This window comes from Lathyrus oleraceus, chromosome 2 (assembly GCF_024323335.1).
Source record: "Lathyrus oleraceus cultivar Zhongwan6 chromosome 2, CAAS_Psat_ZW6_1.0, whole genome shotgun sequence".
NCBI classification, from domain to species: domain Eukaryota; kingdom Viridiplantae; phylum Streptophyta; class Magnoliopsida; order Fabales; family Fabaceae; genus Lathyrus; species Lathyrus oleraceus.
The window spans coordinates 71422582-71436189 of record NC_066580.1 but is presented as its reverse complement, the minus strand read 5'-3'; the positions used below and the strand labels follow the sequence as shown (position 1 = coordinate 71436189).

General features: G+C 39.3%; 1 protein-coding gene across 1 annotated transcript; it reads right to left on the bottom strand.

The window, feature by feature from the left end:
- Positions 1-11344: 11344 nt before the first annotated feature.
- LOC127121962 (uncharacterized) lies at positions 11345-11926 on the bottom strand. The gene has a single exon (XM_051052382.1). The coding sequence runs from the start codon at positions 11924-11926 to the stop codon at positions 11345-11347; it is 582 nt and encodes a 193-aa protein (XP_050908339.1).
- Between the last annotated feature and the right edge of the window lie 1682 nt (positions 11927-13608).

Sequence of the window (13608 nt, the reverse complement as noted above, 5' to 3'; positions counted from 1 at the left end):
AAAAGTGGTGTTTGAGAAAAGGTGAAATTGTGAAAAGAAACAAGAACAATAAGTCACCTTTGAAATTATGGAGCTAGTAAAAAGAAAAACAAAAAGAGAGCTCATGGTTGTGTTGTTATTGAAAAATAAGAAAAGAAGAAAAATTAGGATCAAAAGTAGAATTTGTTGTTGAGTTCGAATTTATGGGAATGCTCCCTTGGGATAGGCATTTTTGTTTGAATTCCCTTAATCATACCCTTTCTTTGTAACCCAAGCCATATTACATCCTTTGAAAGACCTCTTGATTCTCACTTTTTCACATGATTTAGTGTTTGCTTGATGACCGCATGATTCAAGTTGATGTTGATTTAATTGTTCGATTGAGTGAAAGAAAACCCTCATGTTTATTCATCATTACTATGATGTGTGTATAAGTTTGATTCAATTTTGACATGTATTGCTTTGAATTTCTTGGTATGTCATTTGCACCCAACTATTGTTCTTGTTCATGTTTTGTCTAGCATTGAGGTAAGTGGATTGTGAAAGGGCCGTACACTTTTGAACCATTTGAGTGGCTTTGGTTAATCCTTATTTCATTCTCTTGTTTCATTACTTTGGTTACTTTGGTGAAAAACTTTTGTTTAGGGACAAACAAAATGATAAGTTGGGGAGAGTTGTTAGGGACCAATTATCACTACTTTTTATATATTATTATTGGTCCCTTTTACCATTTTCTTATAGAATTTACACACTTTTATTCTCACAATTTAGTAAATATGCAATTAAGCTTATCTTAATTATGTTTTGAGTAGATATTTTACTTATTTGTTAGTTTTTTAGAAATTGTGGACAAGAGAGCATTGGATTGCATGAGCAAAATTTGGAAGGAGCTTGATGGGAATTTTGGAAGCACACTTGAAGAATAAAGTTTGGAAGAAAAAGTGTTGAGGAAGCTTGTAAGGCAAAGAAGCTGCATTTCCTTCAGTTCACGCTGCGACCCATGTTGGCGCCGCGAACCCTGCGAAGTCAGCAAGCCTTTTAATTAGTTTGGGTCACTTGTTATGTTTTGAGCCCAACTTAAGTGTGACATTTTTAGAACCTTTTGAGACCACTTTTCTGTATTAGAGACATGAACTTTTAACCACACATTGGGAGAAAAAGGGGGATGATCACAAGTTTTTTAAAAGCAATCTAGAGGCCATTTTTTGAATTCATTCCATTTTTATTGCTGTCAAACATGGTGATGAGGAGCTAAACCCCACTTTGGCAAGATTGGAGGTAGTAGCTATCCCTTATTGATTATGTATTCCTATTAACTCTTGTATGTGACAATTGATTATTGATGTATGGATTGATACTTTCACTCTATTTTAAATATTCATATTTGAGTTATTGTTGAGAAAGGTTGTTCAAATCTTGACTTAAAGTATGCTTTCAAGTAGTGAATAAATTGTAGAAATAGATTTATACACTACTTTTCTTTTGTATCAAACATTAAAGATTGTTATATTAATAGTTAGATGGAGAAAGCATCTATTTGGTTTGATAAAGAATTGCGAAGGGCGGTTGAAGACACAGTGGTTGGTGGAGGTCATTTATTTAGGAACCTTCAATTAAGGGTGGCTTCTTTGCCTATTAGATTTGGGGATTTGGGTTTGTACTCCGCAGTAAAGGCTGCCTCATACGCGTTTGTGGCTTCTAGGGATCAATCTTGGGATATCTTATAAGAAATATATCCAATCAAAGACTTTGGAGATTTCTAACATAAAATTTACCCAAAACAAAAAAATAGACGGGAGTCTTCTTACGTGAAGATTATCCATATAACACATTGGAGTTTTCTTACTAGAAAACCATCCACACAAACTAGATTATGAGTCTTCTTACGAGAAGATCATCCATGCAAAAAGGGTGCGATGATTCTTTACAAAGAAATCAATCAAAACCAAACATCATTGGAGTTTTTCAACAAGAATAACATCCAAGCTTACGGGAATTCCTTAAAATGAATAGACACTCATAACTTTCTAGGAACCATCAGGAAAAACAGGGTAATCAAACTCTCTGTATATGCCAACAATTGGACTTGGACCATAAGTAATGGATTACAACCAGCTTCTAACGGATTGGTGACAACTTCAACTGAACTTTAAATGATGTTGGAAACAACCAAACTTCAGGTACCAATTACGATTGGATTTTCAAGCGGAGAGCCAGTTATAACTGGACTTTTAGAGAAAGCCAATAACAATTGGTTTTTAAGACCAAAGTTCCAGTTACTACTAGACTCTAAATAAACTCCAATGTCCATGGGATTTTGAAAAGATACTAGTAACCACTGGATTTTTGATGATAATGTCAGTAACAACTGAATTTTGGAGATGCCAATGACAATTGAACTCTTGACACGATACTAGTGACAACTAGATTTTAAGGATACCAAATAACAATTGGATTTCTAATAAGATATCAATGACAACTGAACTTGACATACCAATGACAATCAGATTGGAGATAACACCAGTGACAACTGAACTCTTTAGGATTCTCATTATGATTGTTCATTAGACGGAGCGCCAGCGACAACTGGACTTTGGGTCAAGGGATAACAAACATCTACGAGACCAAAGGACAACGCAGATTAATGCAAAGTACTCTTTAAACTATGCATGATTTGACTTTTGCTTTTATGCATGGTATATGAATGATAATGACATGCGATGTTGACGTTAGGCGGACCGGGAGTTGGTAGGGACTATTTACAAAGGTATTGATTCCTTAACACCAATAATTGAACCAAACACATGTAATAGGCGCATTCAAAGGAAACTTCTATCAAGAGGCAGATATAACTAGCCAAGGGGATCATTTCAGAGGATTAATAAGATGTGCTCCATGGAGATTTCTGTTGGTGATCTAGAAGTACTTTTGTAACCTTGAGACTTTCGGGAAAACAGATGATTTTCTCTTGATTTTCACATATATCAAAGCAATTTTGTTCCTTTCACTAAATTTCAAATTCTTTTCAAGTTTCAAAATTTCATTATTAACAAATAAGTGACACTTTGCATAACAAAGAAAAACATAGAAGAACACAATTAACAAAAATTGATAGGAAAAGCTTGTATTTTATTAAGTATGGTAGCACATAAATGGCGTAGCTCCATGGAATGTTACAATTTTGAAAATGGAAATAAGGAAAGGTTTACATTGAATCTAGTGACCACTACCACTCTTAATAAACAGGATTCCCCAAAACCTTGCTTCTAAAGGGAGTTACTAGACTGATCTTCCACCTCTGATTCTTCTGTTTCGTTCAGTAACATCTGATGCAGTTTATGCCTTTTATCCCTAATTTTTGCCTGGATCGTCCTTTCGGGTTTTCAATCCACCGAGAGGCTCTTTTTTTCCTAAGTTGCCCTTCTGAGTTTTCAACTTAGCGAGCTATCATTTATTCATCCCTAACTTTTGCCTGGATCACCCTTTCGGGTTTTCGATCCACCAGGATACCCTTTTTTTTGCCTAAATCTCCCTTTCAGGTTTTCGACTTAGCGGGTTTTTTATTAGGCATAGTATTTTTTAACTGCATCAGAGTTCACGAGGTGTGAGAGCTCTTCATCATCCATAGTTGTAAGAATTAAGGCACCTCCAGAGAAGGCTTTCTTCACAACATATGGGCCTTCATAATTGGGAGTCCACTTCCCACGTGAGTCCTTATGTACTGGCAAAATCTTCTTGAGCACGAGGTCTCCTTCTCTGAATTCCCGAACACGTACTTTCTTGTCAAAAGCCTTCTTGAGTCGTTTCTGGTACAACTCTCCGTGGCACAAAGAGGTCATCCGCTTCTCATCTATGAGGTTTAACTGATCAAATATGTTTTGGATCCATTCAGCCTCTTCTAACTTGGTCTCCATCAATATTCTCATTGAAGGTATCTCCATTTCAATTAGGAGAATCACTTCCATCCCATATACCAAAGAGAATGGGGTTACCCCTGTTGAAGTGCGGACGGAAGTCCGATATCTATGCAGTGCAAATGGTAGCATTTCGTGCTAATCCTTATAGATTTTCACCATTTTCTGCAGGATCTTCTTGATGTTTTTATTAGCGGCTTCAACAGTGCTATTCATCTTTGGACGATATGGTGAAGATTTATGGTGCTCAATCTTGAAGCTTTCGCATAATTCTTTCATGGTCTTATTGTTCAGATTCTTCCTATTATCTGTAATGATCCGGCTTGGAACTCCATAACGACAAATAATCTCTTTCTTGAGAAATCGTGCGACCACTTGCTTTGTCACATTAGCATAAGAGGAAGCTTCTACCTATTTGGTAAAGTAATCAATGGCAACCAGGATGAAACGGTGACCGTTGGAGGCTGTAGGCTCGATGGCGCCAATCATGTCGGTGCCCCATATCGAGAATGGCCAAGGTGATGTCAAAACATTTAGTAGGGTCGGGGGCACGTGTACCTTGTCAGCATAGATTTGGCATTTATGCCATTTTCTAGCATAATTGAAGCAGTCGGAGTCCATGGTCAACCAGTAATAACCTGCTCTCAAAATCGTAAATGCCATGGCATGCCCATTGGCATGAGTTCCAAAGGATCCTTCATGAATATCCTTGATTAACAGGTCCGATTTGTGTCCTTCCACGCATCTGACCAAAATCATGTCGTGGTTTCTCTTATATAACACACCCTTGCTTAAGAAGAATTTGGATGCCAATTTCCTTAACATTTTCTTGTCAAGGGTTGTTGCATCTGTTGGATATTCTTGGTTTTGCAAAAAGCATTTGATGTCGTGAAACCAAGGTTTACCATCGACTTCCTCTTCAACCAAGTGACAGTAGGAAGGCTCAACTTTCTGCTCTATCTGAATGAGAGGCACTTCATTATGAAATCTAACTTGGTACATTGAAGCCAACATAGCTAAGTATCAGCTATTTGGTTCTCAATTCTTGGGATATGACGGAAAGTGATTTCGCCAAAGTATTTTATTAGTTCCATGACATAGGCACGATATGGGATCAACTTGGTATCACGGGTTTCCCATTCTCCTTTGACTTGGTATATCACCAAGGCTGAGTCTCCCCATACTTCGAGGATTTTGATTCGGAGGTCAATTGCTGCTTCGATGCCTAGGATGCACGCCTCATATTCTGCTATATTGTTTGTGCAATCAAAACACAACCTTGTTGTGAAAGAAGTGTATCCACCATTCGGATTTAATAGAACAACTCCTACGACATGCCCCATGTAATTGGAGGAACCATCAAACATGAACTTCCACCGAGATCCGGGTTCAGGTCCTTCATCAAGTCCTGGGATTTCACAATATTTTACTACCATAATGTCTTCATCAGGGAAGTCAAATTTCAATGGATGGTAGTCTTCAACAGGCTAGTGTGCTAGGTAATCAGACAACACACTTCCTTTAATGGATTTCTGGGATACATATTGGATGTCATACTCAGACAGTAACATCTGCCAACGGGCGAGTCTTCCAGTTAAAGCAGGCTTTTCAAAGATATACTTTATTGGATCCATTTTTGAGATCAAAAAAGTAGTGTGACAAATCATGTACTGCCTTAGACGGTGATCGGCCCATGCTAAAGCACAACAAGTTTTCTCCAAGAGTGAATATCGAGTTTCACAATCAGTAAACTTCTTGCTCAGATAGTAGATGTCATGTTCTTTTCGGCCGGTTTCATCATGTTGTCCCAGCACGCATCCCATTGATTTTTCAAGCACAGTTAAGTACATAAAGAGTGGTTTCCCCTGAACAAGTGGAATTAGAATAGGGGGCTCTTGCAGGTATTGTTTGATCTTCTCAAAAGCCCTTTGGTAGTCAGAGTTCCATTCAACTGCTTGATCTTTTCTAAGAAACTTGAATATAGGTTCACACGTAGCAGCCATATGAGATATAAACCTAGAGATATAGTTCAAACGTTCTAGGAATCCTCTGACTTCTTTCTCTGTACGTGGAGCAAGCATTTTTTGTATTACTCTAACCTTGTATGGATCTACCTCAATTCCTCGTTGACTAACAATGAAACCAAGCAACTTTCCAGATCGGACACCAAAGGTGCATTTAGCAGGATTCAGCCGTAGTCGGAATTTTCGGAGACGCTTAAATTGTTGGAGAATTGCCATCCAAGGCGCAGCGGAATTTAAAAATTTCTCCATATAGTGATCCTTACGAATGGGCATGATCAGGGATAGAATCGTTACCTCTTGTGGCGATTCAAACCTTTGGTACAGATCTTTGATAATGATCAAAACCTTTGATACAGATCCACGGGGCGATCACGAACGTTGAACGATGACAACGTCTCTACTCAGTCCACACGAACGGATTCCTTCAATCGCAGTGCTAGCTGTTATGAATGAAGGCTTTGAGTGAGAGAGAGATACGAAATTCCAACTCTTCAGTTGTGTTTTCTGTCTCAGTGAGTTCCAATGCTTCTACCCAAGGGGTTCTATTTATAGAACCACTTGTGTGGGCTTCAAGCCAAAAAGCCCACTTAAGTGCATTTTGGCCCATATCTCATAATATGCCAAAATCACTTAAGTACTTGGTACCTTACCATATTTCGTATTCTACTTAAGTACACCGTACCTTACGATGTTCCTTAATTATTCTATCTCTCATCAATCTGTCCTTTGTGTGTGACCCTATAGGTTTTCGCGGCGTTGGCAATTATATTAAATCACGTATTTAACATAATAAACAGTGAGCGGTATCTAGCAACACATCACTGCTACCCAAGTCACGAAAATGTCATGTGATCTAACAAAACCTCCTGTGATAATAATTATGTGTATAATTACCCCTTTGCCCTTATGTCTATATTGAACACAAGGTATAGACCGTGTCACCCTTGTCCAGTTCAATATTGGGCCCATAGACATTTATCCTGTTACGCAGGATTGGCAAATTCCATCTAGGACACTCATGTCCCTTAGCATGCTTCGTGGAGTACCCATCAACTGTCTTTATGGTTATCCAGTTACGGACAACGTTGGATCAGCAATAAAGCACTCGACTCTACATCTAGGATCCATAGTGGTTTCAGGTCGAAGAGTGGTATACACTATTATCACCATGAGAATAACTTATGACACTTTGCATAACTTTCTATATAGTATTCTCATAGCGGGTCAATCCGGTATAAATATTACTCCTAATATTCATACCTATGTTTAAGACTTGATAACTCTTTATCCATGATCCATGAGATGTGATCATCAGTCTACAAACATAATAGTCTTAATGCTTTAATGTTATCCCACTTCACACTAAAACTCGACTACGGATACTTTAAGAATAGTCTCCTTATGTTTAATGTGTTCTCATGATTAAGTCACACTTAATACATTAAACGGACTATCTATTCCAGGGACTTTATTAATCAACCATAATAAAGAAAATGCCTTTTTATTATTAATAAATAATTCGATACAAGTACCAAATGTATTGGCCTCTAGGGCTTACACCAACACAAATAACTTTTGCAAGTGATCTATATGATCCTCTTCGCTTTGGGATTTTGTGATCATATCATCGACATAAACCTCAATTTCCTTGTGCATCATATCATGGAAAAGAGTGACCATTGCTCTTTGGTAAGTTACCCCGACATTTCTGAGACTGAATGGAATTACCTTATAGCAAAACGTTCCCCAAGGGATGATGAACATGATCTTTTCCATTTCTTCTGGAGCCATCTTAATTTGATTATAACCCAAGAATCCGTCCATGAAGGAGAAGACTGCGAACTTAGCGGTGTTGTCTACCAAAGTGTCAATATGCGGCAAGGGAAAATCATCCTTTGGACTAGCTTTGTTTAGATCCCTGTAATCAACACACATCCTAACTTTGCCATCCTTTTTGGGTACTGGTACGATATTAGCTACCCATTGAGGGTACTTTGCAACTGCTAGAAAACCGACATCAAATTGGCATTTCACCTCGTCACAAATCTTTAGAGCCATGTCGGGTCTTGCTCTTCAGAGCTTCTGCTTCACCGACGGGCAATCTGGATGTAGTGGTAGCTTGTGGACAACAATATCAGTATCTAAACCCGACATATCTTGGTATGACCATGCAAATACATCTACATATTCTTGTAGCAACTTGATCAATCTGTCTTTGATGCTTGCCCCAAGCGTAGTCCCAACTTTAACCTCTTTCTTCTCTTCCTCGGTGCCAAGGTTGATTGTCTCCACCGGTTCTTGATGCGACTGAAGGGCCTTTGACTCGTGCTCGAGCAGCCTTGCCATTTCTTTGGGGAAATCACAATCTTCCTCACTATCCTCTTCCGCTTGGTAGATAGGGAATTCAAAGTTATAGGAAGTAGTAGGGTCACCGAATTCAACTGGTTTACTGATTATTCTGCATGTTTTTTAAATGATGGTTTTTTAGAAAAGTGGAAATAAAATGCAAAAGAAAGACAAATATTTTTGTATTTTTTTGAAAGGATTGCCATTTTAAGGAAAGAAAAACAAATAAATGATCGATAAGAATTTGAAAAAAATGCTCTTTGTTTGTCATAATGATTTTGAAATTTAAAGTGGCCCTACAGATGATTCGTTAGCCTTGGGAAGAGCTAAGGATTTTGAAAAACAAAAAGAAACACAATTACTTGGAAACAGGAAAAACTTCTAGAATCTCAACTTCCTCCCAATTTGTTAAGGCTGCTTCACAATGGTATATCAAATTTGATGCTTCTTCATCTTCAGTGTCGTGTTCAACTGAACCAACTTGATCCCCATGGATAAATCATATGCTTAGGAAAACTTCTTGTATGCTCCGTATGCGGTCCTTTGAAGGGACCAAGGCTCCTTCCTTAGCAGAAGGCTTGTACCCCAAACCAAAACGATCATTTTTCTCGCCGACATTGATGACTTGCCCCCAACCTGTAAGGCCTCCACTTTCAACTACTGACTTTTCAAACAGGATCCTTTACTTCCGTAAGTGTGGTACTGGATATTTCAAGTGCTTGGAAAGAAGTCTCTAAGGCATCTTCATCAACCTCGATATAACGGAAAGAGGAGAGTTGACTAATAATAAAATCTTCTTCACCCCAGACAATGACGAGCTTGTCATTGATGACAAACTTCATTTTCTGATGCAAAGTAGAAGTCACTGCCCCAACAACATGTATCCATGGACGTCCCAAAAGGAAGCTATAAGCGGGATTTATGTCCATGACTTGGAAATTGATGGGGAATACGTGCGGTCTGATTTGGATTGGTAGCTCCACCTCCCCAACTGTTGTCCTTCGGGAACCGTCAAACGCTTTTACCACGAGCGCACTGGGTTTCATCTCCGACCCTTGGTAAGATAATTTAGCGAGCAACCTTTTTGGTAGAACATTGACAAATGATCCAGTGTCAACTAAGACCCTAGCCAGAGCATCTTCTTGGCACTTTATGGATACATGTAAGGCGCGGTTGTGATTATGCCCTTCCTTGGGTAGCTCTTCATTGCTGAAACTTAGAGTGTTGCAAGCTGTGAAATTAGCGACCACCCCATCGAATTAGCCGACCGTTATATCCTGAGTAACATGAGCTTGAGCAAGCACTTTCAGTAGGGCCTCCCTATGAGCTTGGGAATTCAGAAGCAAGGACAAGATAGATATTTTTGACAGTGTTTGATGTAAATGATCGACTATCTTGTAGTCGCTTTTCTATATCATTTTCAGAAATTCAATCACTTCATCTGATTGCACCGCTGGTTGTACCCTTCCATATTCTGGGGCAGGAACTGCAGTTGTAGTTTCCCTTATTGGTTCTTAAGGGATTATATTGAAATCGAGAGTATAAATCCGACCACTACGGGTCATTTTGCTTGTCCCTGTGATGTTCGTGATATTAGTGTCGACATTCTCCAAGCTTTTCTCACCTTCAACATCTTTGGGTTCTTCTTCTACCACTTCATCTACCACAATTATGTCATATTTCCAAGGCACCACCTTGGTGCTTTCGAAGGGAAAGGGGGTAGGCATACAAACTACCACGGGTGATGGATGAACAACATCTTTTCTTTGATAAATTATCTCAACAGGTTCTGGTAGATTGAAAAAAGGTTCAATTACAGAAATTTCTTCATTTGTTGCAGGACCACAGACTTGTAAAACACCCTGATCCATCAAGTTTTGAATATCAGTTTGTACCACTTTACACCCTCTTGGACAAATGACACATTCTTCATAGTTGTCGTGACAGGTATCGATCAAACTAGCTCCCACCAATCTTGCATGGAGTGCTAGCAACGTGGTTTTAACATCTTCAACATTTTCTATTATACAAACATCAGAAACATCCTCAATGTAATTAACATCACCATGCGCCGACAGAGGGTTCATTTTCACGTTGGGTCCAACATCTCGGAATGAAAGGATCTTCTTCTCAACCAGCTCTCGCACAATATGCTTCAAGCATAACATCCCTCTAAATCATGCCCAGGGGCACCCTCATGGAAAGGACAATGGGTGTCTTGAATGTACCATGGAGGTAAAGAATTTGGTGGAGGACCCAAAGGCCTGGGAGTTACCAACCCTTTATGCAACAACGATGGGTATAACTCAGTGTACGTCATAGGGATTGAAGCAAAATGAGGTCTACCTCTTTATATCCTATTTTAATTTGGAATATTTTGTGGACGTGGAGCCTGTGCCCTTGGATGTTGATAAGCGAGTGGCATAGGTGCTTGCTGGTATACTGGTGCTTGTTGAACAGGTTGATAGACAGGAGCTTGTGATTGGTTGAAATTTGGCGTGAATGCTGCCACATACGGTTGTTGAATATACTGCACTGGATAAGTTGGTCGTTGTTGAGCAATTTGTTGATGCTGCTTCTTCCATGAGTGACTCCTTCTTTGACTGGTCGACGCTGCGTTTGTTTCACCCTCTTTCTTTCTTCGAAAACCTCTGGAAAACTTTTTGACATTGTTACTGGATATATCAGTGGTGGTTATCATGTTGCCATTCTTCAATCCAAGCTCGAATTTTATGCCCACCGCAACCAAGCCAGAGAAACTTGCCGATACACTACTCACCATCCTTTCATAGAACATGGGCTTTACTGTATCCATGAACCAATCTGCTAACTCCTTCTCAACAAGGGGTGGTTCGACTTGCAAGGCCACTTCCCTCCATCATTGTGCATATTCCTTAAAAGACTCGTTATCTTTCTGGGACATGCTGAGCAATTGCCTCCTATCCGATGCCATATCCATGTTATACTTATAATGTTGGATGAAAGCATCAGATAAGTCTTGGAAACATCGAATTCTACTTTGATCAAGGCTTAAGTACCACTTAGAGGGAGCACCCCTCAAGCTGTCTTGGAAGCAATGTATCATAAGCTATCGTCCTCTACGTGCGTAACCATTTTTCGATAGTACATAATGAGGTGACTTTTAAGGCATGAGTGACCCTCGTACTTATCGAGATCTGGGGTCTTGAATTTTGCGGGAATCATAAGACTAGGCACTAAGCACATCTCCCTAGCAGCAACACCAAAGACTTGGTCACCTTCCATAACCCTTAACCTTTTCTCAAGAATCTGGAAATTCTCTTTCATTCCTCTTATGTCTTCATTCCTTTCATCATCTTCATATGAAAATTCCGGAGCATGTTGTTGATCTTCAAAATAAGGTTGCATGTGTGCATGGACAAGGGGTGATGCAAACGTGTGGGCCACGGGATGAGTTTCATGGATAGTTGGTAGAGGAACCATCTGCTGAGTGGATTGTACAAAACTAGGGGCACCTTCAACTGGAGGTGAGAAGTCGGGAGGTAAACCGTAGGCTAGCCAAGTGGTAGGCACTGTCCTCGCAGGTTGGGGTTCAATCGTAGGACCGGTGATTTCTGAAACGACTGTCGTTTGGGTATCCAACTTGGCCTTAATGACTTGTAGTATCTCCGTGACTTGACCCATGTTTCCTCGTAGGTCCTCAAGTTATGAGCTTACTCTCTCCAATTCTTGTTCTTGATCTGCCATTCTTTGACGAGCGTTGGCTCTAGTGTTGTAGTGGTGTTGAGGACTCCGTGTGGAACTGTAGAAGACACAACAATGAGTTTTTTTTGTTTGAAGAATGACATGAATGCATGTTATGGGTGCATTTTGTGCAAAACTCTTAGTTATCTTTATTATTTATTCCAGCAATGTTAGAATATATTAAATAAGAATAAAACATAATAATTGAGACCCAAAATGACAACTTCCATTAATTAAAATCAAATTCGAATAGAAAATGATTTAACTTCAAGTGCAAATGATTCAAATTCAAATACAAAAGACACCAACAATTCAAATTCAAGTACAGGTAAACTTAAGCTCCATCTCAGCTCTTATGATCGTAGCAAGATCTGTGGTGAGTTCCTTCACCATTTTCTTGCAAAACTTGACAAAATTGATAACTTGAGGAGGTGTGTTTTCTGTACACATACACCAATTGGCTTCTTGGAGTTTTTCTGGGAGTTCCAACATGTTGAGGTTAACAAATCTAGCTAAGTTGCGGAATTTACCATTCCATTCAACATAGAGCTCTTGGAGTTTCTTGATGACCTGTTGATCTTCATCTAAGGAAGCCCTAGCCTCTCTATACAACCTTTTCCAATACACACAATCATTCTTCAGGAGCAAGTACGTTGCATCACCTTCTTGACTCTCCAAAACTAAAAACCTCCTATTAGCTTCTTCCAACTGGTACTTGAGGTGGTGATAGTTTCATTCAGCTTCTTCCTTTTGGAGTATCTCGCGGGACGACTTTTCTTTGCATTTTTCCAGAGTGTCCTTCAGTTCACGGATCTGTGCCTCAAGGTCGAGCTTAATCTCTTTCTTTTCCATAAGAGACCTATCTAACATCCTTCCTAACTCACAAATTCTATATTCAGCTTTCTTGAGCTCTTCCTTTCTGGTCTGGATCACTGATGTGGAACCTATAAGGATATGATCAAGATCGTCCTTCTGGTCTTCCAATAGCCTGGCTCTCTTGTTACTATCTTCAAGTTCCTGGGCTTTCCCCTTACGTTCATCCTTCAAATTTTGATTTTCCAAGATAGCTCGGTTCATCTGAATCCGTAATTCGGTATTCTCCAACTCGAGCTCCTTAACCTTAGTAGCGAGTTTCTCCATGTCCTCAGGGAGTATGGGCTTTGGCTAAGGAATTTTAGGAAAAACTGAAGCATTAAAGATAAATGGAAAATAGATTTCTTCAATTCTTTCTTTCACCTATCGAGTGTAAGGTTCTTTGACAAGAGTGTTTCTTTTTCCAAACTCTTTACCCTTCCTAAAAATCTTCAACCAAGCCTTTTGGATCACTCTTACATCAGGATTACTTACTTGGATGTCAAAGAGCACAAATGGTTGTAAGTTCTTTGCTTCAGGAGGACCATCAATGAAGTAGCCGTGTTGCATTCGAGATAACATAGGGTTATAATTGATACAACCCTTATTACCTAAAAACGACATATTAGGAAATTCCCCATAACTGACAATGATGTCTGGGGTTTCCCACTCTCGGATATACCATCTGATAGAACTTGCAGTGAGAGAAGCTGGTCTTTGAGGAGATTTAAGTTCCTTTGCCACAAAAGGGCCTTTTTCAGGTATATGTT